General features: G+C 39.5%; 1 protein-coding gene across 1 annotated transcript in view; it reads left to right on the forward strand.

The window, feature by feature from the left end:
* The window catches only part of LOC117716620 (phospholipid-transporting ATPase ABCA3-like), a 96,571-nt gene that overhangs the window by 25,446 nt on the left and 47,591 nt on the right, over window positions 1-23,534 (forward strand). The window contains exons 10-18 of the mRNA XM_034513730.2: window positions 1,886-2,067; window positions 4,726-4,857; window positions 7,693-7,822; window positions 14,590-14,744; window positions 14,947-15,102; window positions 15,688-15,898; window positions 19,600-19,750; window positions 20,507-20,605; window positions 21,659-21,818. Of these exons, the coding sequence (XP_034369621.1) occupies window positions 1,886-2,067; window positions 4,726-4,857; window positions 7,693-7,822; window positions 14,590-14,744; window positions 14,947-15,102; window positions 15,688-15,898; window positions 19,600-19,750; window positions 20,507-20,605; window positions 21,659-21,818 (1,376 nt within the window). The remainder of the gene's footprint in view (window positions 1-1,885; window positions 2,068-4,725; window positions 4,858-7,692; window positions 7,823-14,589; window positions 14,745-14,946; window positions 15,103-15,687; window positions 15,899-19,599; window positions 19,751-20,506; window positions 20,606-21,658; window positions 21,819-23,534) is intronic.

Below are 23,534 nucleotides of genomic sequence, written 5' to 3' on the forward strand. Positions count from 1 at the left end.
GGGCTGATTTTACTCCAACTGGCTGGCCCTCATGGCCTTGCACTCATGATCCACTTCCTCTATGGCGCCTTCTTTCTCCCTCCTCTCTCTCCTCTCTCTCCTCATGGTCTCTGCCTTTGTATGCATGCCTCTGCATGAGACTGCTGTTAGGTTTTGCATAACTCCATCATACGTTCCTTCCTACCTTCTAGTGTTTCTTATAAGAAATCTACTCTGGGTCTAGTCAGCTTATCTCTGTGTGTTACTTGGTGCTTCTATCGAGTAGGCTTCAATATCCTTTCTTTGTTCTGGATTTTTAAAAAAGATTTAACCATAAAATGTTTCAGAGAAGTTACTCTCAGGTAATTTACTTTTGCTGCACTAAGTGCTTTCTACTCCCTATGGGTTCAACATTTGGTTGCTTTAGGGTATTATTTCATTGACTAGGTCTCCTATACCCTCAACTTGTGGCCCCTCTCCCTTGGGAATGCTGACTAGACAGATATTTGATCATCTGTGATGTCTTAGAGATCTTATGTTTTGTCTTCATTGTTTTATTTTTCAAGAATATGGTATTTGTTCTTCTAACTGATCTCAGCTGTTGAGGCTTTTACACTTGATTTACTGAGCTTATGATTTTAAAGATTTCTCTTTGACTTTTTTCAAAATCTGAGTCTTTACTAAATTTCTCATTTGTATCCTGAATTAATCTTCCTTAATTCATTAAGCTTTTTAATCTGGATTCATTAGACTCTTTAAAAATTATTCTGTTGAATTCTTTATCTGGCATATCACACACTTTGATCTCTTTGGAACCTGTTAGTACTTATGGACTTTAAAGGGTATACTGTCTTCTGGTTTAATTTTGCTTTTGTTCGTCAGTGCACCTGGTTTTACTTGTTTGGATACAGTAGTAACTTCTAATTTCCTACATGCTAACCCAGAGAGCAGAAGTTGAACCTTACTTCTTCTTACTGATGAATATAAGTTTATATGTATTAGTGATTGTAGTCATGAGAATTTGCTTTAGAGAACTGAAGTGTTGCTGCCTCACACCTGGATATTCACTTTAATGATTCTATGATTCTGTGATTGTTTATGTCACTGTAACTTTTAGTTGGGCTTGGCTAAAATTTTCTTCCACTGTATTTTTACTTCTTTTTCCTCCTGGGAAATCTAAATGTAAGAGTGTCATCGAATAACAAATAGACAGCACATGTCTCCAGAATACAAGTGCAATTTCCACCTTATTTAATCTTAAAGCAGCTGGGTATGGTGGGGGTCTCTACACACACCATGGCATCAGAGTGTTGAAATGCTAGAGGCAAGAAGGAAGTCCAGTTCGACAAGGCTGAGTGGCCAGAGTTGGTTCAAACTTTAAAAGTCTGGCCCTGGGTAGTTTGTTTTAGGCATATTTAAGCACAGCAAATTTGGGGGCGGGGGAGATCCTGGTGATAATTAACTCAATTCTGTGTTCACAATGAAGCTTAAGATATGACTACATCAAAGCTCTTATAAAATACAAGTGACATCTATATTCCAAGATAGGTTCTATTGATTAAATGAGAAAGCAGGCTTAAGGGAAATAGTGCTTGTTATAAAGGTCTGTGGAGGATACTGCTATAGATTGCATAGATGAACAGGCTTAAGATAAGGTTCTGTGGCAGCCAGTGTGGCCTGACCATAGAAATAGCACAGAGGGCTCCATGCTATTCATTATATCCATTCCAGCCTTATGGGTGGAAAACAGGTTATACATCTTTTACTTTGAAGAGACAACACTGCATGTTTAACATTCCTGGTCTTCCTTGTGTGAATCTGTAGGCACAAGGACCTACATGCCTTCTACCTGTTCACTTAAGCTACTGTTGGACATCAGAAGTAACTGCCTTCCATTTTGTTTCAGGGCATGGCGCTCAGTGGTACAACTTCGCTACAAAAGTAAATGCTGATGATGACTTAACCTTGGCCCACATAATGGGAATGTTTTTATTTAGTGCTTTTCTGTATGGCCTTGTGGCCTGGTATGTAGATGCTGTCTTTCCTGGGAAGTATGGTATACCCAAACCCTGGAACTTCTTCCTGCAGGTGAGCACCTGCATGCATGCTTGATATTTAGAACCCTGACCCCAGTCCTTTGGTACCTAGTTTGTGAAGAGTAAGCAGGATCACGTCTAACAGTCTTTCCATGGGGACTGTGATATCAGACTTCCTACTTCTGTGATAAATACCTGTAAGGAATAACTCAAAGCTTCATGTCTCCTTAGGTCCACATTCCCATAGTCACATGGCTTTGAGCTGAGGTGAGGCAGATCATGTTTGCAGGAAGATGTGGCAGAACAAAGATCTTATAGAAATCAGGAAGCAGAGCCAGGATGTCTGTGCTGGTGGGACCCTGCTCTCTTCACCTTTAGTCTATCAATACCTGGGTTACTGGATGTTGCTGCCCACATTCAACCTTGTTCCCTCTTCAGTTATTCTTCTTTGTAAAAACCCTCTAAGACATACCCAGAAATGTATTTTATTGAATACCTTGGCAAATCTAAAGATAACTAAATGGACAGCAGGGATTAACCACAGTGCCTCATCCTTTTTGCACTAACACCACTGTTTGCCATATGTATCTATGGGATGAAATGATTTTCTGCAAAGAGATCCCATCTGAATGAATGCACACTAATAATGTCTGTAGACCCTAGTGGGAAGAGGAAAAATTATGCCCATGTCTATTTTTAGTTTTTTTTTTAATATGACCATGCATATTTAGGGAAATTGGTATAAACTTTAATGCATATGTATAATGAGTAGTTTATCAAATCAGGTTAATTAATTACCATTTGCGATTCAAGTTGAAAAACTTTGACTTTCTCTCTTCTAAGGGACTAATAACCCTTAGAAGATACATGAATAGATCACTGTAAATTACAGTCACCCTACCATGCTGTAGAACCAGAGATTGTATTCCCTCTATCTGTTTATTTTATTTATTCCCTTTTCTCTTCCCACATCTCAGCCTATAGTGACTATAAATTATCCGGCATTTCCAAGAAATCAGCATTTTTAAAATTTTTTATTTATTTTTATTTATTTTTTGCTTCCACACATGCTTGGAAACATGAGGTATATGTCTTTCTGTATCTGGGTTATTTTTCTTAGCATTGTTTCTTCCAGGCATTCATGCCCAGGTAAACAAATGGCACAGTCTTCTTTTACAGTCAACCCTGTTCCATTTCATGAGTATCCCCTACTTTCTTTATCTATTTACCCAACAAATCGTGTCTTGGCTACTGAGAACGGGTGTTGTTACAACATGAGAGCACAGTTGGGTGTATGCCCAGTTGTGGGGTTGCTGTTTTTATTTTTTGTTCTTCTGGGGAAATTCTGCTGTGCGGGTTTTCCATAACGGATGTGCTAGTTTAAATTCTCAGCAGTAGTTTGTGACAGTCCTTTTCTTTCTTTTTTTTTTTTTTTCTTTTTTTTTTTTTTTCTCCACATTCAGCAGCACTTTTTATGTTTGTTTTTGTGCTAGTAGTCATGTTAATGTGTATGTGTATCTGTGTGCTGGGGGCCAGCCATCAGCAGAGCGTAAGACAAAGTATTACGAGATATTTAGGATATTTAGGGTTGTTGTATAATAATAAAATCTTTACTTATCTAAGTCTAAGTTACTAGGCTGCTGTAGTTGACATGCCTTTTGTGTTCCTCTGAGGCCAGAGACTGCAGTCTCTGGCACTTAGCACCTCATCCTAAAACAGCAGGAGATAAAGGATTAATTGCTCCAGCCTTTTCCCTTTTGTCCAGATGCCTCTTGAAAGTCAGGCTAGGGGCAAGTTTGGAGCAGTAGATTTTTATTGAACCAGAAGAGAATAACACTTGCAGAAGGAAAAACTTTTACGTAGGCAAATATATACAAACTCACATAAGCTCCTATACAGAATCACACATGTGCATTTATGCATTTCCATTCATGCCAGTTGGGCCCAGATTGCATGCATTCTCACGATTACATACTTACACACACATATGCATACATTCTCACAACTACATACTTATACACACATCCATACTTACATTTGCATATGGAGCAAATGACCAAGCACTGGTGCAGAGAGAACTCCCTCATTCTGGATGAAAAATGAGCTCCAAGCTTTATTGCACAGAGAAAGAAAAAGCTTCTCCCCTTTTAATGCTAAATGAATTAAACCCAAGTTTGTAAGAAAAATGGTAGAGAAGACAGAGACTACACAGTACAGTGTACTAAGTACTAAATATTAATATAGCACATACTTGCCTTTCATCACTTGTATAACATCAGTGAAAAGGAACATTTGGTTAAAAAAAACATAAGCCAAGTGGTTTAAATATTTGTAAAAGTGATTTTGTCTTTACAGATTCACTGAAAAGTGCCAGGATAGCCACAATGTGTAGCCCAACCCTGCTAGAAAGATCTGACTCAGAGGGAGGCAGCGCTCCTCTCTATGCCCTTCTGAGGCGGCTTCACTGACTTTCTTCTTGCAAACCTGAGCTTGAAGCAGAATGTATGTTCTGTGGATCATAATTTCAGAAATTCACATTACAGACAGTTTGCTTCCCATTATACTCATCACGAGTGATGACTCCTCAAGTCATCCATTGTAATGGAGAGCCAGAGTGAACGAGAAAGAGAACTTTGACATCTTAGAGCACTTTATTATCATTATTATTATCATTATTACTATCATTATTTTTTTGGTTGTTGTTATTTAGAAATCCTACTGGTTTGGAGAGCCAGCCTTAAGCAAGGAAGAGAGCCAAGTCTCTAATTTACCTGCAAGTGATTTTATGGAGCCTGAACCTGTTGGCTTAGTGGCTGGCATCCAGATTCAGCATTTGTACAAGGTATTTATTTATTCACCGGGTTTTTGTTTCTCAGTAGGATGGAGAGATAGTCTAATACAGAGATTCCATGATTGTCTTGGCCACAACTCCACAGCTTTGCTAATTAAAAGATAAGGTAAGATAAAATTGAAGTGTATACAAGGAAATCCAAAGTTCATTTACTGGCTGGGCATTTTGGCCTGTTATCCCAGCCCTTGGGAGGCTGAGGCAGAGAAATCAAGGTCAAGGCTCACTTGGGCTGCAATGTGAAAAAACACCACCACCTCTCTGTGTTATTTCTCTTCTCCCTTCAGAATATGATCTACCTTTATGTAGGTAATAATGCTGCCCTATGTGACAAGAGGCAGACTCAAGATGGAACTTTTATTAGGTATTGATTTGCTGTTGTAAAACAAATAGCATTCTGATTTGTTTTACAGGTTTGAGGTTAGGCTGCTTTGAACTCTTTGAGATATTGTTAGGTATTTACTCTTTTCTGGATCTTCCAGGGTGTATTTTTCTTTTTTCCTCAGGAAACTTATACATGCTTATATTCCCTAGCCTTCCAAGGAGCTATTCTAACTTAATTTGAATGTTTAATTTTATAATTTGTGGCAATTTAATCCTTTACATAATGTCTGCCATGTGCCTGGGTTAAGGGCCAGGGGAGGACGGGTTCTGGGGCTCCTTTTTCCCAGTTATCCCTACATTCTGCTTTGATCATATTGCACGGGTGTTAAACAGCCTGGTCATTGGATTGCTTTGGAAATTTACTGACATCAACTATTGTCTTAATAAGGCAGTGCTATATCAAAGAAAATGTTCTCTGCCCTTGTTCTGTTGTCTCTCCGATTCCCAGTTTTACTTCATTCACTGACACCTGGCACACACCTCTGATTTTACAGTGGTTCATTTCTTCCCAGACCTCTCCCTAAGGTTGCACAGAGTGTCATGAGTACTCAGTGGATCCAAAGGTCTCCTATAGACATGTGAAGAAGCACAAAATAACCAACAGTAAAGGTACAACAGAGGAGCTTCATTAGGAACATGATATAGATGCTAGAACTAGTAGATTTAAAAATAGTGATTAGTACATTAAAAATACTTTTCAAAGCACAAAAATAGGAAACCACTAAGAATATGAGCATAGAACTAGACCAGTCAGTAAGGACATAAGCAACTGAAGTCCACAGTTAATTTACAGAACCTGACAAGCACACTACATTCAACAAATGCAGAAAGTAAAGATGTGTCTCTTAGACAGGGAGTGTTTTCCTTGAAGAGAGGGAAAGAGGGAGGGAGGGAGGGAAGGAAGGAGGGAAGGAGGGAGGGAAGGAAGGAGAGAGGGAGAGAGTATAGATGTTTTACTTAAATACAGGCTGAAGTATTTTTTCAGACAGGGCTTTAAGGAACTTGTCTAGTGGTTAGCAATGGTTCACCTCTGAATGTTTGGTGAAAAACATGAATGAGTACCTGGTATTCTTTTTGTTTTTGTTTGGTTTTTTTGTTTTGTTTTTTTTTTGTTTGTTTGTTTGTTTTTGTTTTTTGAGACAGGGTTTCTCTGTATAGCCCTGGCTGTCCTGGAAGTCACTCTGTAGACCAGGCTGGCCTCAAACTCAGAAATCCGCCCGCCTTTGCCTCCCAAGTGCTGGGATTAAAGGTGTGCATCACCACCGCCCGGCAGGGTACCTGGTATTCTTAAGGTCTGTAGTTGCTTCATTTAATTGTGTCACAGAGCAGCCAAGGCAGTCTGTAGTTCCAAGTTAAGACAGAGAAAGAAAGAAGTACTTGTGGGGCATACAGATAGCTATAAAACCGTGAATGAACTGAAACCCACCAACTTATACTCTAAATGGGCTTACTGTACAGTGTGTGAACAACTTCCCAATATGGCCATTAAAATGAATTTAGAAATTAGACTAATACCATATTTGTAGTTTTATTTAGTCCTAAAATACCACTTAACAAAAGAAAATGATAGTTCACACACTCAGAAAAAAGTTTAGATGCAGGCAGCCAGAGGCACTTAAATTCATTGTACAGTATTCAGAGATAGTCACTGCAGTAACAGATGCAATTTTCCATCTTGTTCAAAGCTGGTTTTCTTTCAGGTACAGGTGGATAAAGGTGTGTCTAGCTAGTCTTTGTAATTCCTTTTACAACACTGTGCCCATTGTTAAATGTATAGCTTACACCTGATATGTGCTTGGAGTGCTGTCCCACTGGAACACTGCCTTTCTCCTGCTGTGAAACATCTTGACTACATTCACACAGGCTCTTGATGTGTTCCACTGGAGCATACTTCTAATATTTAGTAAAAGCTTTAAGTCATTCCTCTGCACATATGCATATGTGTTTTCCTGTTCTCTTGTTATAATTTTTCTGCTATAGAAAGTACCATGTATATCTTATCCATAACTATAATCGGACCATGTTCTACAATGCATGCTACACAGGTGCTCAATAATTTCTTGTTAAATAAGCAAATGAGCTGATTAGCAATGATTAGTGACTAATGAGTTTTCAGAATATGAGGTAGAAAACGGTATGAGGTCCCTCAGTCTCAAATTTTTGGAGCATGTGTGTAAATGGAGAGTTGTGTGGCTCATGCGGATAAGAGCACAGGAGAGAGTTCATTTTGATGTAATGAGTAGCGTCTGCAATGGGATTTTCAGCAGTGAAACAATCCCTGTGGCTGCCTGTAGGCATTGTTTGGTTTCCACAATTTAATCTCTCTTTGATTTTTTTCTTCTCCAGCATTAAAATCAATGACATTTTTCTTCAACTCTGAATAGTAAATGAATCCTTGTTTACAGGTGACAGTAATCAAATTAGTACTTGTTTCTCTTTTGACAGAAATTTACCTTAAAAAACAGTACCCTGATGGCAGTGAAAGACTTGTCTTTGAACTTGTATGAGGGGCAGATAACTGTTCTTCTCGGACATAATGGGGCAGGAAAAACCACCACCTTGTCCATTCTCACAGGTGTGTATCCAGGATCACACTGGGACCAATTCTGTGGACTGAGTTTGGGGCTTTTGTTGACACTTCTGTGATCATTCTTTTTTTTTTTTTATTGACTTCTCCCAACATTGTTTTATCTCCTGTTAATCTTGACACACCACAGGAAACCATTGTAATCTGGTCAGTGTGCACTACTCTTAGTGTGAATGTGTACTATGAACCCATATTAATTTGTTGAGTATATTTCAAACACAGAGTTAAACTGAAAAAAACTTTTAGCAAATATCTCTATATGTATAACCTACAGTCTACCATTCTAATACTTTACATACTTTCTATATACCTATCAACCCATTTTAAAATATTTCAAAGTCGATTCTATACATTAAATATTCTTTTCACTACACAATTTAGAATTTTTTGATAAAAGTATTTCATAATGTCTACATTTTATTTGGAAATTTTTTGACATCTGTATATATCTGTGTGACCCAACTACCTCTTAAGATGTGGAATTATACCCAGAAAGCTCTCCAATTTCTCAAATAATCCACTTTTAAAAATCCATTTTTATTTACTTGTTTTGTGTGTATGGGGAGAGAAGCATGTGTGCCATTGCCCACGTGTGGAGATCAGAGGACAGCTGAGCAGCTCTCCCTCCTCCCTATGGGTCTGGTGACTGACCTCAGGCTGCCAGGTGTGGCAACAGGTACCTTTGCCTACTAAACCATTTCACCAGCCTAAGAATTCCATTTTTAATTCATTCCAACCTACATTTCATATGAACCAATGTAGCCTCCACAGCTCCTCACTGACAATTATTAACTCTAACCTGTGTTTGGCAATTAATATGGCCTAAGCAACTAGACCAATTCCCCACAGAATGTTAACAGGTGCACTTAGAACATATTAATCACATGTCACCATTACCCAGTCATTTGCTTTCAGCATTAGACTTAAGTTGTTTGAGGCAAGGGTCATGCTTTGTTAATTTTTCTGTATGTATGGATCATTTTTTTTTTTTTTTTGCCTGCATGCAGTGCCCACAGAGGCCAGAAGAGGGTATCAGAATCCTAGTAACTGGAGTTACAGATGGTTGGGGGCCACTATGTAGGTGCTGGGTATCAAACCTGGGATCTCTGAAAGAGCAGCCAATGATTTTAACCAGTAACCATCTCTCCAACCCCTGTTAAGTTTTCTAAATGTTAATACTTACTTTTTAAGATAAATTTGGCATAAGTTGCCTTGATTTTGCTTAAGAAGAGCCATGCTGCCCTGAAAGGAAACTCTAATCTTAGCCATCACTTTCTGCTTAATGCCCTGTCTTTCTGGCCACCAACCATCACCAGTTTGATTTCAGGTGCTGTGGACTTGACTAATTGACACATTTCATATAAATGAAATGATAAATCTGTGGCCATTTGTGTGCGCATTTGAATTACTGTTACATGCCTTTTCACTTTACTCCAAAGGAAATCTTGTCAAATTTCTTGTAAGGGAAGATTAGTATTATCAGACTCACTCTGTGATTGATTATAGGATGATATCTTTGAAGGAGAGTCTTAGTGAATATAGCCAAGGAAAGGAAGCAACTCAGGTGGGTATCAGTTGATGAATAGACAAGGAAAATGTGATACATATACACAATTGAACAACATTCAGCTATAAAAAGAATGGAAAGTCTGTCATTTACAACAATGTGGTCAGGAATGGAAAAAAAAATCAAGTGAAACACAGAGGAGTTCCACACAGTGTAATTCACATGTAGACTAGACAGCATCATAGAAGTTAAGAGTAGAGTTGTGACTACATGACTCTGGAGGGAAATGAGAGGGTATGAATGAGAAAAGAGATGGTATGAATGGTAAATGGGAGGGTATGAATGAGAAAAGAGATGGTATAAATGAGGAAATGGGAGCACATGAATGGGAAATAGGAGGGTATGAATGGGAAGTGGGAGGGTATGAATGGGAAATGGGAAGGTATGAATGGGGAAACAGATTAGTGGTTACTAGGTTAGTTAGCTAGGAATAAAAAGTCCTGGTGTCTTATTGCCCAGTAAAATGTTGGTATCAAGCTCTGGAACCCAGTGACATCACATCTAGGTGACCCCCACATCATTGTCAAGGCAACAGCCATACATTTCCAGAATCCACCTGGCTACCTCTTACCCTTACCTGCAAGAAGCTACGTCACTGCCCATATAAATTAGGCAGAACCGCCTGACCTTGCTCTCTTCTTCCTCTTCTTCTTACCCACCCCCCATCTTTGCCCTATCTCCTGAATAAACCCCACTTAGAACTGTTTGGTCTTGTGTGGTCTTTTCCAAGCCGCACACAGATGTATTATCAGTAAAGAAAGCATCTCCATATGTCATAGTGGTTTCCATAGAGTTTAAAAACCTGGAAGAAAATATTTTGAAAGCACTATACATTATATTTGTGCATTTGAAGGATCATCTGCTATACCATTAACTAATGTGGACAATGTTATGTTTTATGTGTCAAAAAATTAAACTTAAAAAGATAAACTAATTGAAAAAAATTAATTGTGTAATTATATGATAGGATAAAATACAAGAGCTGCCAAAACTTAGATTATTTTCTATTTGGTCTAGATCAGGATCTTTTGAATCTACTTTCTGTAGACATTTAAGTAGACTTTTTATTTCCCAATTATGTAACACTCCAGGTTCTTGATGGCTTTCTGCATTTCATAGCTACAACTGGCCTATACCCCAAGTGTCCCAGAAAAAGCAGCATCACCAAATACCTCTCCCAAAAAAAAGGCTTAATGATTCAATTCAAAAAGTTAAAAAACAAGAACATACCATACTCAAACTCACCAGATGTCAAGAAATAGTAAAAATCTGAGCCAAAATCAATGAAACAAAACAAACATTACAAAGAGCTGTTTCTTTAAGAAGATAAACACTGTTGGCAGGCTGTTGGCTCTTTAACCAACAGAATGAAAGGACTCAAATGAACAGAATCAGAAATGAACAAGGAAACGTTACAACAGACACCATAGAAACACAGAATATCATAAAGGAATACTTCAAAAACCTAGACTCTGTTAAGCTAGAGAATCTAAGGAAAAGATAAAAAGCAACAAGTTTCTAGATTGAACCAAACCACCGAAATTAGACCAAGATGTCAACCACCTAAACAAACCCAAACAACGAATGAGCTTGAAATAGCAATAAAAAGCCTCCCAACTTAAAAAAAAAAAAAAGCCCAAGATGAATTTGTTTCAGACTTTCAAAGAACCACAGCAAATCTTTCTTAAACTATCTTAAAAATTAGAAACAGAAGGAGCACTCTCAAACTTAACCTATGAATCAAGCAAATATTACTGTAATATCTAAATCAGGTAAAAACACAACTGCAGCAAAAAAGAAGGTCATAGGACAATATTCATGATTAGTATAGATTATTATAGAGCCATGGGATTAAAGACAATATGGTGCTGGCATAAAAGTAGATATGAAATCAAGTGAACAAAGTTGAAGATGCAAACATGTATACAGGTGGCTATAGCCATCAGATATTTGAAAAAGTTGCCACAAATACATGCTGGTCAGAAGAAAACATGTTTATGAATGATGCTTAGAAAGTCAGATGTCCAATCTGTCCTGCCTGAGGAACTCCAGCTCTCCACGTAGAAGAATAAAACTAGTCCCATATCTATCACTGTGCACCAAAACTAACCCCAAAATAGATCAACAACTTTCATGTGAAACCTGAAACTGGTAGAAGAAAACAGGGGGTAGTTCCCTATATGATACAGCTCTAGGCAAGGACTTTCTATAGGACTCCATTTGCCCTAGAATTAATGGCAACAATTAGCAAGTGGGACATCACAAAGCTAAAACATTTCTGTACCTCGAGGGGTGGGGACGAGTGAAGAGGAAACTGATGTAGCAGGAGAGAGTGTTTCCTTGTCAAACATCTGATTGAAAAGTAACATCCAGATTATACAGAATATTCACTATTGGTGGGATTGTAAATTGGTCCACACACTAGGGAAACCAGTGTGGAGAATTCTCAAAAAGCTAAACATGAAGGTACCATGTGACCCAGTTACTCCATTCCTTGGCGTTTGCCTCAAGGCCTCAATATCCTACTCCACAGGTGCTTCCTCTGCTGTGGTCATTGTTGCTCTAGTCATAAGAGCTAAGAAATGGAGAGAACCTAAATGCCCTTCAAGTGACGAACGGATAATGAAAATGTGGTATACAAACACTATGGAATACTACTCACTGTAAAAACAAAAACGTTTACCTGCGTGAACTTTGCGTGTAAACGGATGGAACTAGGAAAAGATGTCAAGCGAGGCAACAGAGATCCAGAAAGACAAACGTCGAATGCCGTGTCTCATCTGTGGCTCCTAGATCCAAATCTTCATGAGTGGGTAAGTGTTGCAGTTCTGAAGGGAAAGGCTTCCCTTTCTAGCTTCCGGGAAATTTCCCCAGTGCAACTGTAGCCGCTCAGCTTAGAGAGGTTTCCCCAGGGAAACAACTCTGCTAGGAAAGGTATCCTGGTAGTCCGTAGCCAAGGAATACCACCAAGTCTCACCTCATAACAAACCTCACACAAGAGATTTATCAGTAGAGAAAATCCCGGAGGCTGGCTGCCTCTGCTGGGGTGAGAAGCGGCAGAGAACTAGACAGAAGGCAGGGTTTATACTGGGTTTCTTGGGGTAGGGATGAGGGGAGGGGGCTTTCCAGACTGGAGGTATTATGTGGCCAGATTTTGGGGGCAAGCTCAAAGATTGGTGGGAGGTTGTTTGTTTGTTTGTTTTTCTTGAAGGGCAGGGCCTGGCCACTCTTCTAAGTTGGGGCTGGGAATGACCATTAAAGCATTAGAAAACAACCCCTAGGGCCTTTAGGGTAGTCGGGGTGGAGCCTGGCCACTTTCCATCTTGGGGAGCTGGATCTGGCAGTTACAGCTATTTTAGCCTTTATGACCTGGCTGTTGGAGCTCCTCACGCACACCTGGCCATTTGCATGCATTGAGGGTTTACAAAGTTTACAGAGGAAGTCTGCCACCTTCCCTGCCAGCCAGCTGCTTGTGTTAGTGTGGATAGCCAACAACCCTGGAGTAACTGCAGGTACCAAGAAAGCAAAAGGGATTGTGGGCAGCTTTAGAGGGAAGAATGTCAGAGTACAAGTGATTTGAAGAGAGAAATGGAAATAACTTTAGTTATAGAGGTGAGAAGGAGATCAATACAGAAGGAGAGAGAGGGAGAAGGTGAAATGACAGTAAGGGTGTCTGAAATAAACCCCACAAGAAATCATATTATTTCTTTATAATATATTATTTCTTTATAATATCATATTCTTTATGATAATATGATGTCTTCATAATATAGTTTACCTAAAATTACATATAATAAATACAAGTCTGTGTGTATACATATATATTTTAAATGAAAATTTTCTACCGGGGCTGACAGTGCTTCCCATGAGAGCCATAGGCTATGTAACAGAAACCCCAATTCTAGACATGAGAAACCCCCTTTCAAAGTCTGGCCCTGAGAAATCTAAGAGACTCATAAAACATTATAAGCTGTTTCCATAGGTTTTCCTTCTAGAGTTTAGCTCTTTCCTTGATGACTCAGTGCACTTCAGGAGTAGGATTCTGATGATCAGAACCGGATCTTCCCTGAAAGTCTCCCCTGAGGGCTAGCTTTCATGGAACCAGAAGGTTCCTTTCGACTTCCAAAGGGGGACACAATCAACAGACCTATCCAGCTGTGACACATATGACCTACAGCAATGAAGAGCATGACAAGATAACACTAAGGGTGCAATAGTGGCATGTATACCGTGGAAGTAACCAACAACTCTCTAATTAGATGGAAGACCTGCTCAACAAGAAGGAAAACATGCCTGGTCAGCTACCTAGGGAGAGTGAAGTCATGGATCTTGGAGGAGAGCCTACAACTACTGCTTTACCTAAACCATCATAATTTCTAACTGTATTCTAAATATTTCTCCTTTTAACCACAGACACATGTAGACCTCTTCCCTCATCAAAGGAACTTCTTCTTGCAATAGAGACCAGTCCAGAAAATTACAACTGACCAAAATGCAGTTTGGTGTCTAGTCCAGTGGATAAATCTACAACTCTTGAGCCTAAGGCCCAGGAAGTGTTCAAGAAGAGGGTGTGGAAGGACTGAAAGAAACAGAGGCACACAAATTCGGCTCTGAGATCATGCCTCCTAGAAATATAAGGGAAGCTACACCCATGAAATCTCAACAACATGGCTACCTAAGGAAGACCCAAACAAGGAGGATACCAGTAGATATCGTAATACGGAAGGGGAAATCTCACGGTGCCCAACCAAAGAACAACAGGCAACTAAGGAATGTTGAGAGAGGGGTAAAATAGCCTTCCACAGAGAATTTCCTAATTGGCTACATAATACCCAAATCATATATGTACAAGTAGCATTAGATGGACTAAATTTAAAAGAGGCTGCAAGTTTGAGAGCAAAAATGGAGGTACATGGGAAGGGGTAGAGAGAGGACAGGGGCAAGTGCTGTAATATTTAAATTTCAAAACCAAAATACTTTCAATAGAGATATAAAATTAGACAAAAAGGAAAAGTCACTTCTTTCACCATCGCCATGAGATCATGATCATTGGCACTAGGTATCTCTGTGGATGACACTTTTGCTTCTGCATGATCTGTAGACTCTGCAGGTAAGGCGCCTAGTGGGCAGAACATTGCCATGTGTCTTCGCTGAAGCTAAGCTCTGCCATGTCTTTGCTTAATTGTAGGTTTATATCTTCCTACCAGAGGAAACGTCTACATTAGTGGATATGATATCTCATCTGACATGGTTCAAGTTAGGAAAAGCTTGGGCTTGTGTCCCCAGGATGACCTGTTGTTCCCAATGCTGACAGTGTCAGAACACCTTCATTTCTACTCCGTGGTGAGCACCCCACTTCTGCACTCCTCACATCCTCTGGGCAGTGTGAACAGGCAGTGTGAACAGCCTTACCTTCATCAAAAGTTCATGCTGAAAGCAGCGAGTAGTGCAGAGCATATGCACACAACTCTGTTAAAGCCATAAGGTAAGAATTTTCTAAGCACAGGGTTGCGAGCACTGCATAAACTCTGGCTCCTCTTTTTAGATAAAAGGAATACCTTTGCGGAAACGATCGACAGAAATTCACCGAATGCTCACCTCTTTTGGCCTGCTGCAGAAAAGTAATACCATGTCAAAGGATCTGAGCGGAGGAATGAAACGCAAGCTCTCAATCATTATAGCTCTAATAGGGGACACTAAGGTAACTAACAGTTAAAACCGGTCCTTGTGAGGCTGGCAAGACAGTTCTGTGGTATAAAGTACCTGTGGGGCACATGGAGACCTGGCTTCACGAATATCCCCAGCACCCAGGTAAAAGTGCCAGGCATGGTTGTGGGTGCCTATAATGTTAAAGCAAAGATGATGTGGAGACAGACTGATCCCCAGAGATGAGTTCTGGGTTCAGTGTGAGGCCCTGTCTCAAAAGAAAAGACATATAGAGTAGCTGAGGAAGACATTGGACAACAATTCCTGATATCCACATATATGTGTACACACATAGTAAGAAATAAGATAAAATAAAATGGGTCTTTACTCCTCCAGATTCAAACACAAAAACTGACACAAACTCAACTCTCCCAAATGGTAAGGAGAGAGACTTCCCATTATTAATGTAGCTGACATGATGTAGCCATTAGTTTGACACTTAAGGATTTAGCAGTCGTTCGTCCTAGGGTGGTCTAGAGTCTGTATTTTTGCTTAAATATGTCTCCCATGTATAGCAGATTGTCCCACCTGTAGCAAACATGAAGTAAATAGACTCTTGGTTACTTACTTTTGTCTCTAGGTGGTGATACTTGATGAGCCGACATCTGGCATGGATCCAGTCTCAAGAAGGGCCACCTGGGACCTGCTTCAGCATTATAAAAAGGACCGTACCATCTTACTGACCACACACCATATGGATGAGGCTGACGTGCTGGGTGACAGGATTGCCATCCTGGTCATGGGGATCCTGAAGTGCTGTGGCTCTTCGCTTTTCCTGAAGAAACTATACGGTCTCTATCTATCTATCTATCTATCTATCTATCTATTTGATTCTATTTTTTTTTTTTTAGCTAGGCATGGTGGCACATGGCTATAATTATCGTGCTTGGTAGGCTTGAGATAGTAGGAATAATAAATTAGAAGCTCTTCATAGTGAGACCTTGTCTCAAAAAATATTACTCCAACATCATCTTCATTCTTTTCTGTTTTCTCTACACAGACCTCCCCATGTTCTATTGCATTAGATCTGAAGTGTTTTGGTTATAATTTAAACAAAACCAATCCAGTTTCTGTCTCCCATTCTGACCCAATAAGCATATTCTGACTGGGAAAACGTTCCTTACTGACCCAGTGAACATGAACATCATGTTTATTTCTTCCATATGGCTGATGATAACTGATAATATGTCATAGGAACACAGACTTAGTACATAGTTCAGTGTATGCTTATAGGGACTAATATAAAACGTGAGCTCAGATGAATTATTTGTTATTGATGTTGAAACTATCTGTCTCAAACTAGTAAGAAATACAATCTTTGGAAGATACAAATCAATGAATGTGGTTAAAGATGGCATCATTACAATATTTGAATTCATTCAGCTCACATTTATTGGTTCTCCCATGGGTAATACATCTGCAGAGCTTTCTCTTCTTGTGTATAAGAGAGCTGGTGCTCATATTTAGTAATGAGAAATCCAAAAGGTGATTGGAAGAGATTTGTGTCTGGGTGCATCTAACACCCAAGCCTGCACTTTTCTGTACTTAATGTTGGCTCGTCACCCTTTAGGGGGATAGGCCACTTCTTCTTTTTCCTTCCCCAAAGAAGAATGTGGGCTTTAATAGTAAACTTCCCAATGTCAGAATGAGGGTAAATAATATCATGGACTGCCTTTGTACTCTCGATTAGTAAATAGACACCAATGTTCTATCGTAAGTCAACTGGGCACACACAATTAGTACCTGAATATATTGATTATTGATAGGGTTTTCCATTTAAAAAGAAGCTTACAAGGGCAATGAGGGCTGGGGACATGCTCAGCAGGTGAAGTCATGTGTGTGTCAGGACTGAGTCTAGATCCCATACAATGCCTTAATACTGGGTGGGCATGGTGTCCTACTTGTAATTCCAGCTGCCAGGAAGCCAAGACTGGGAAGCCCCGTAGCAAACTGCCTAGCTAGACAAGCCAAGTCTTTGAGCTCTTGGATCAAGTAAGAGATCCTGCTTCAATGTATAAGGAAGATAGTGCTCGAGGAAAGCACCCAGTGTCAACCTCTGTCTTACACCAACACAAATGTATACACCCATGTACACGCATACACACATATGTACATATGCACTTGCACACATAACAACACACATACATTCATGCACACACCATACACAGACAGAAAAGAGCAATGGAAAGTAGGTTTTTAAGACCGTAAAATAGTCTATAATTAAAGAAAAATATGGAAATAAAAATTGTCTTCCTGATGCTCAACAACATAAGGTAAGCCTGACTCAGAAAGGATTCTTTTTGCTTGGGTAATGACAAATTAAGTTTGAAAACCATGTTGAAAATGGAAACGAATTGCAAATGACAATGGTTTTATCTGATGTCCATCACATCACATAACTCAGAAGCCTTAGCAGAGGATGCAGCAGTAATCCAGTTAAATGTTAGAACTAAGAGGGCAAGGCATGGGGGTCCACGTCCAGCACCACAAGAAAGAATGACAAATTGGGCTGACTGAATTTAAACATTTTGGCAAACTAGAGGCATATTTGAGTGGAGCAATCAGGAAAAAGTTATTAAAACTCAGTCATTGTACTGAGATAGACCTAGACAAGATTCTATCTGAATACAGTGTGTGTCAGCATTTCATATGCATTGGCATGTGTTCATGAAGAATAATGCTTGTACATTAGTATCTGGATCTCCCTCGTCAGGGTAGCACAAGTCCCACTGTCTTCAGTCAGCTCTTTAGGTGTCCAAAAGGCATTGCATTTTATTTTATGGTGTAAATTTATAATGTGATGATTCAAAGTTGTCTAGTCTCTGTGTAAAAAAAAAAAACAAAAAAACAAAAAACAAAAAACGGATTTTTAAGATTCCACTATGAAGAAAGAGGAAAACTGAATGACCATCTGTCAAATTTGAAGAAAATTTAAATAAAACTTTCTTTCTTGAGCATCGTATAGGCAGACTGAACAGGGCATGGCTCTTAACACTCACCAATTACCGAGTCACTTGGCATGTTGGGGCTCAGTTTCCTTATCTGCAAAATTTGCCAAAATGCTGTCTAACCTGATAAGAGTGGGTGACTGGGCCGCAGCATTTCCCGGTGTCTCTTCTGCTTTAGGACCAGAGTTTTGCCTTTCGTTCCCACAGCCAGGGACAGCTGTGCAAAAGACATTTCCACTGGACTCCAATGACTTTTTTTTTCAACTGTGGATAATTTTCTGTACTTGCAAAATTCAGAATTAGCCCTAACACCTGCTTCATTCATTCAGACACGTTCCACTGTGGCTTCCTCCATCAGCCTTTGCTGACTCTGGCTCAAGTTTAACCACCTCATTGACACTTCACTTTGGATTGCCCATCCATGAACAATTAGTGTTTCTCTCCTTTGCACTAATATTGTTTAACACACTGTACATTTTTCTAAGTAATCAAATTCAGCTATATTTCTTTACAGAGATATAGGCCACTAGGGTTTTTACATGTTTGGGCTAGCTCAAACCATCCTTAGGATCTAAATCATGCCTGTCATGCCTGTCCTCAGTTAGTGTGTATTAAATCATCAAATAATGTGTTTCTTTGTTCTCTAAGCTACTGCTTGCCATTTTAGCAGGAGAGTACTTACAGAGAATATCTTCTGCAGTTCCTCAAATCTGATCTGTAACTTATATTGCTCTTCACTTGACTCTGATAGCAGTAGGTGGTAGCTATTGTAATACATTCCTTAAAAGTTGGGGATTAAACAGCTCAGCGGAAGATCTCTTGCCTCACATGCTCCTGGCCATTTGGTTTGATCCTATACAACACACACACACACACACACACACACACACACACACACACACACACACAGAGGAATGCACTTCTTTAGACTTGTAAGCAAGTGACTTATAGCACATCATACACACTACACCTTATTCTCCATGTGTAACCAGAATATCAGAGCTCACTGCTACCTGCCATTTGCAGAAGTCAGCTGGTACTTAAATCTTGTAAACCTTGATTTATTCAGTAAATGACCATCTGAGAAGATGGCAGATTAAACAGCCTAAAAAATCCGAGTAACATCTCTAGCTGTCAGGTTACACAGATGGGGTGGCCTGGGGCATGAGGGCAGACTGTCCTGAGATGCCTTGTCATCCTGGTCAAGTGGACTCAGGATGTCACTGCTTCTCTTAATACCAGCCCCTCTTCCTCTTTCCCACTCTGGATATGAGGGTTCGGGCATGTGAGTCAAGTAAATTCCTTTTGGTTTCAACCTTGTACTCCACCAGGGGTGTCGGAGCCTGGGAACAGGGGATCACTCAGAATAAGCTAAGCATTAGCAGTGACGTGTGAAGATACAGCATGCATGTTGTGTCTTTTTATTACAGAACATGGAAGTGCCTTATCACATGCAGCTAATAGACCTGAACAGTGGAGATGAAGTATGCTTTAGCTGAGAATATTGAGTGGCTTCATTTGACCTTCTTGTTGGATCTTTTCAGGTGTAGGGTATCACCTAGTCATAGTGAAGACTCCTGACAGTGATGATGAAAAAATCTCCCAGCTGATTAAGGATTACATACCGACTGCCAAGATGGAGACCAATGTTGCAGCTGAGCTGTCATTTATCCTGCCCAAGGAACACACACACAGGCAAGGATCTAGACATGCTACAAAATGGTGTTGGGTCACCAGAAACCACTATGACCTTTCCAGGTTTTTTCAGACTTGGCAAACAGATCCTTACCACTTGTCTTCTGAGACACTCTAGTCAGAGCATCTGCTTTCTAAGATTTCAGAAATCGTACTGAAGGATGCCACAAAAAGTAGCGACCATAAGATCTATTGAAAACTGGCATTGATTGTTGATAAGACAGGGCACTATATAAATACATTTTTTCTTCTTGGCGAGTAGAGACAAGTGGATTTATTTTGTTGCATAACAAGGGCTTTTAATGTTCTCTCAATATATATATATATATATATATATATATATATATATATATATATATATATATGTATTTCTATGTTTTTTTCATTTTTTCTGCTTTGGATGTCTTATACTTCTTTTAGTTTATAAAGATTTATCCTTTTTGCTTATGTTTCTTTCACAGGAGCTACAGATTGTAGTTAGTAAATTAAATCTAAACTAGCAGGGAAAACAGAAAGCCAATATATGCAGAGAGTTAATGATGACTTTATTAGAAAGCCAGGAAGTAGTTTGCTGTAGCAACTTGCTGGGGTATCTTCCCTCTGGTGTCCCACATTCATGATTTGTCAGGGACCGTGGTAAAAACCAACATCACAAGAATTTCTGTGACACATGAATTGCACTGCTCAGGAAAATTAGCCAAGGACAGACATAAACACAAGTATGTGTGTGCGGATACTATCTCCATTATCTTCCAGGTTTGCAGACCTTTTCACAGACCTAGAAGGAAGACAAGTAGAGTTGGGCATCTCTGGCTTTGGTGTCTCCATGACTACCATGGACGAGGTTTTCTTCAGGTGAGTAATAATGCACAAATAAGGTCAGAGAAACCCTCTCAACTCCCCAGAGCTACACTTCACTTTGAAAGCAATTCTCCTTCTATCTCAGGCTGCACAAGAGGCAAGCAGCAACCTTGAACTGAAAGTTCGAGCCCTGCCCTTATGTCAGGTGACCTCATGTGTGCTCTGATTTCCAGCATCCTGTCTTTGGACTAGTCTGTTCTCACAACTCTTCTTGCTCAGCATGTCACATGCAGGCAGCTTCTAAAGCACCACATTGCCCCAGAAGCCCATAACAGCTTCTTATACTGTGGTTTCTGTTTTTCTTTATACCATTTCTCCTTTATATTCACACATGTGTGTGGGGGGGTAGGTGTGTGCACATGCACATACACACACACACACACACACACACACACACACACACACACTTCTTACATAGAATCATGAACCAAGGAGGATAAATTAACCATGTATTCATTTGCTTTGTAAAGTAATCTGTGTATTTATCTAGTGCAGAAAATTTAGAAAAACATATTAGACTTTTATAGAATTAGAAATATCATAAAAATAAAATTGCAATTACCACTATAATTTTGTAAAATATATGACATTTAATAAACATCCTAGAAACAAGAGATATACTATCTTGGAACTTTATTTGTGTTTAATTTATCTAGGCTGTGGGGCTGGGGCTGTAGGTTGGTTGCCATGTGCTTTTCTTATGTACACAAAGCCTTGCACTCAATCTAGAGCACCAGAAATTTTGGAGTTCTAGGATCAAACCTCCAGGCCTCAGGCATACTGGGCAATGTCTTGACCCTTGGGATTCAGTTTTCCCATACCCACACCAAAGCATGTTCCCATCATTAGTGATAGCACTCAGCATAAAATCCATTAAAATGTCTCTGTGGGTGGAAAAATTTGAAGGGTGGGGGTTAGGGAGAGGGAGCTAATATTGTTGTTAAAAGTTATTTTTTAACATATATATATATATATATATGAAAAATCATCTCTCTCTCTCTCTCTCTCTCTCTCTCTCTCTTTCTCTCTCTCTGTATGTGTGTGTAGGGTCAGTAATCTGGAAGATTTGAAGTTGAACACTGAGATTGCTCAATCAGCTTCTACAGTGAACCAAGGCACAAGTGAAGACAACCAGAACATGAATGTGCCCAGGAATTTTGAGGGATCAGATTACTCAAGACATTTGGATTCTTCATTCAATGCCGGGGTGAGCACCTTTCCCAAGAGTATAATGCTAGCATATTTGGAGAGAGTGAAAGATACTTCAGTTTATTAGCTTAATTCAGAAGAGTTTTGAGGTTCTTAGAGCGAGCCCATTCACACAGGGAAACATTTATAAGGAAAGTCACTTAATTTTCTAACTCGGTTGTGAAATGGTGAAGGTAAAAAAAAACAGGTCTATTTTAATTGCTTGATTACATTTACTTTCTTATTATGTGGTACGTATACATACATATATACATCTATATATGGAGAGCAGAGAACAACCCTGAAGAGTAAATTCTCCCATTCCACCCACCAGGTGGGTTCTGGAGCTCCAATTCAGGTCATCTGGTTTTGCTGCGTGCATGTTGATACACTAAGTCATCTTGCCAGCCCAGATTTTACTTTCACACTTGATCTTCCTCATGGGGTTTATTTTAGTTTTCAGAACTGTCAGTTCATTCTGAACTGAAGAAGCACGCTGGTTCAAAGGATTACAGTCACTACACACACACACAAAGGACATTTCAATCCAGGTGTGGTTGAGTCACAGAATCCCTTTGTCATACTGGGACTGCTACCTTATAGTCTAACATTTGTGGTGTTGCTCTCCTGATTTATCTTCTGTACAAATTTTTGCATATGTGTGCAGCAGAGATTCTTTGACCATGGGTATATTTGTCCAAGTCTCTTAGAAGCACTTCTTACACTTTCCCATGGACTTGGGAGCTTGTGAAGTGGAATATTGTATATGAGTGTCTAGAATTTTGAGTTGAAATTGTGATTTCCTGCTGTCATTTACTGGATGGTTGTCTTTGGTCAGGCTGAGCTAACACAAATGAGGCTGTTTCAGGGGGCTGAACATACTCAAGTGCACCTGTGTCAGATGGGAGGTACCCCACTTTGTCACCTCCATACTCTGTCTTCCCAGTTTCTTCCTTGAGTACAAACGTAAGACAAACTGTGGGGCATTTCTGTTGTTTTCTTGCCCCCTTCCATTTTTGAGGGTGAGGTCAGAGCTAGGGGGCAGTACAGAAAAGGTGATCACTGGGTTAAAACACTTCTTATTTTGTCATTTCTAGAAATATATGTAAGAATCGATCTCCTAAAAAGCAGAAGCTGCCCTCTTCCTGTCATGAGCATGATGGGAGGGAACTGTTCTCCCTCCAAATTTCCCTTATTTCTAGTTAAAGACAGTACCAGTGTGGTTTCTTATATTAAGAAATACTAGTTGATTAGGGATATTTTCCTACTTTGAATAATGGGATGTAAAAGTGTTGGGTGAATAAAATAAATGTATTTTAAAATTGTAATATGCATAATATGATCTCCTTTGACTCTCAGACACCTTTTCTAAAGACATGTGTGTTTAAAGCGAAGGGTTCCATTATTTAACTGAAAAACAAACCCACAGTTAACTACAAACTGCCCCCCAAAAGTTTGATAAAAATGGACAAAATTGTATATTTATGTACACTTCCAAATAGGTCAAGTGAAAATATACTGGGTGCATTGCAATTTTAAACTAAATTCTTCTGTTCCCAGATGTCCTGTAATCCTGTAGAGCACTGAGAACTGGCTGTAGAAATGTGATGTAAACTGTAATGTTGAAGGATGGTATTTAATATGAGAATGAATGTGGTGTTCTCCAAAGAGGCATAATGACCATGTCAATGACAATTCCCCTTTGGGGACTTTCACAATACTGAAGTTAGGTGCC

The sequence above is a fragment of the Arvicanthis niloticus genome, chromosome 1, assembly GCF_011762505.2.
Source record: "Arvicanthis niloticus isolate mArvNil1 chromosome 1, mArvNil1.pat.X, whole genome shotgun sequence".
Classification (NCBI taxonomy): domain Eukaryota; kingdom Metazoa; phylum Chordata; class Mammalia; order Rodentia; family Muridae; genus Arvicanthis; species Arvicanthis niloticus.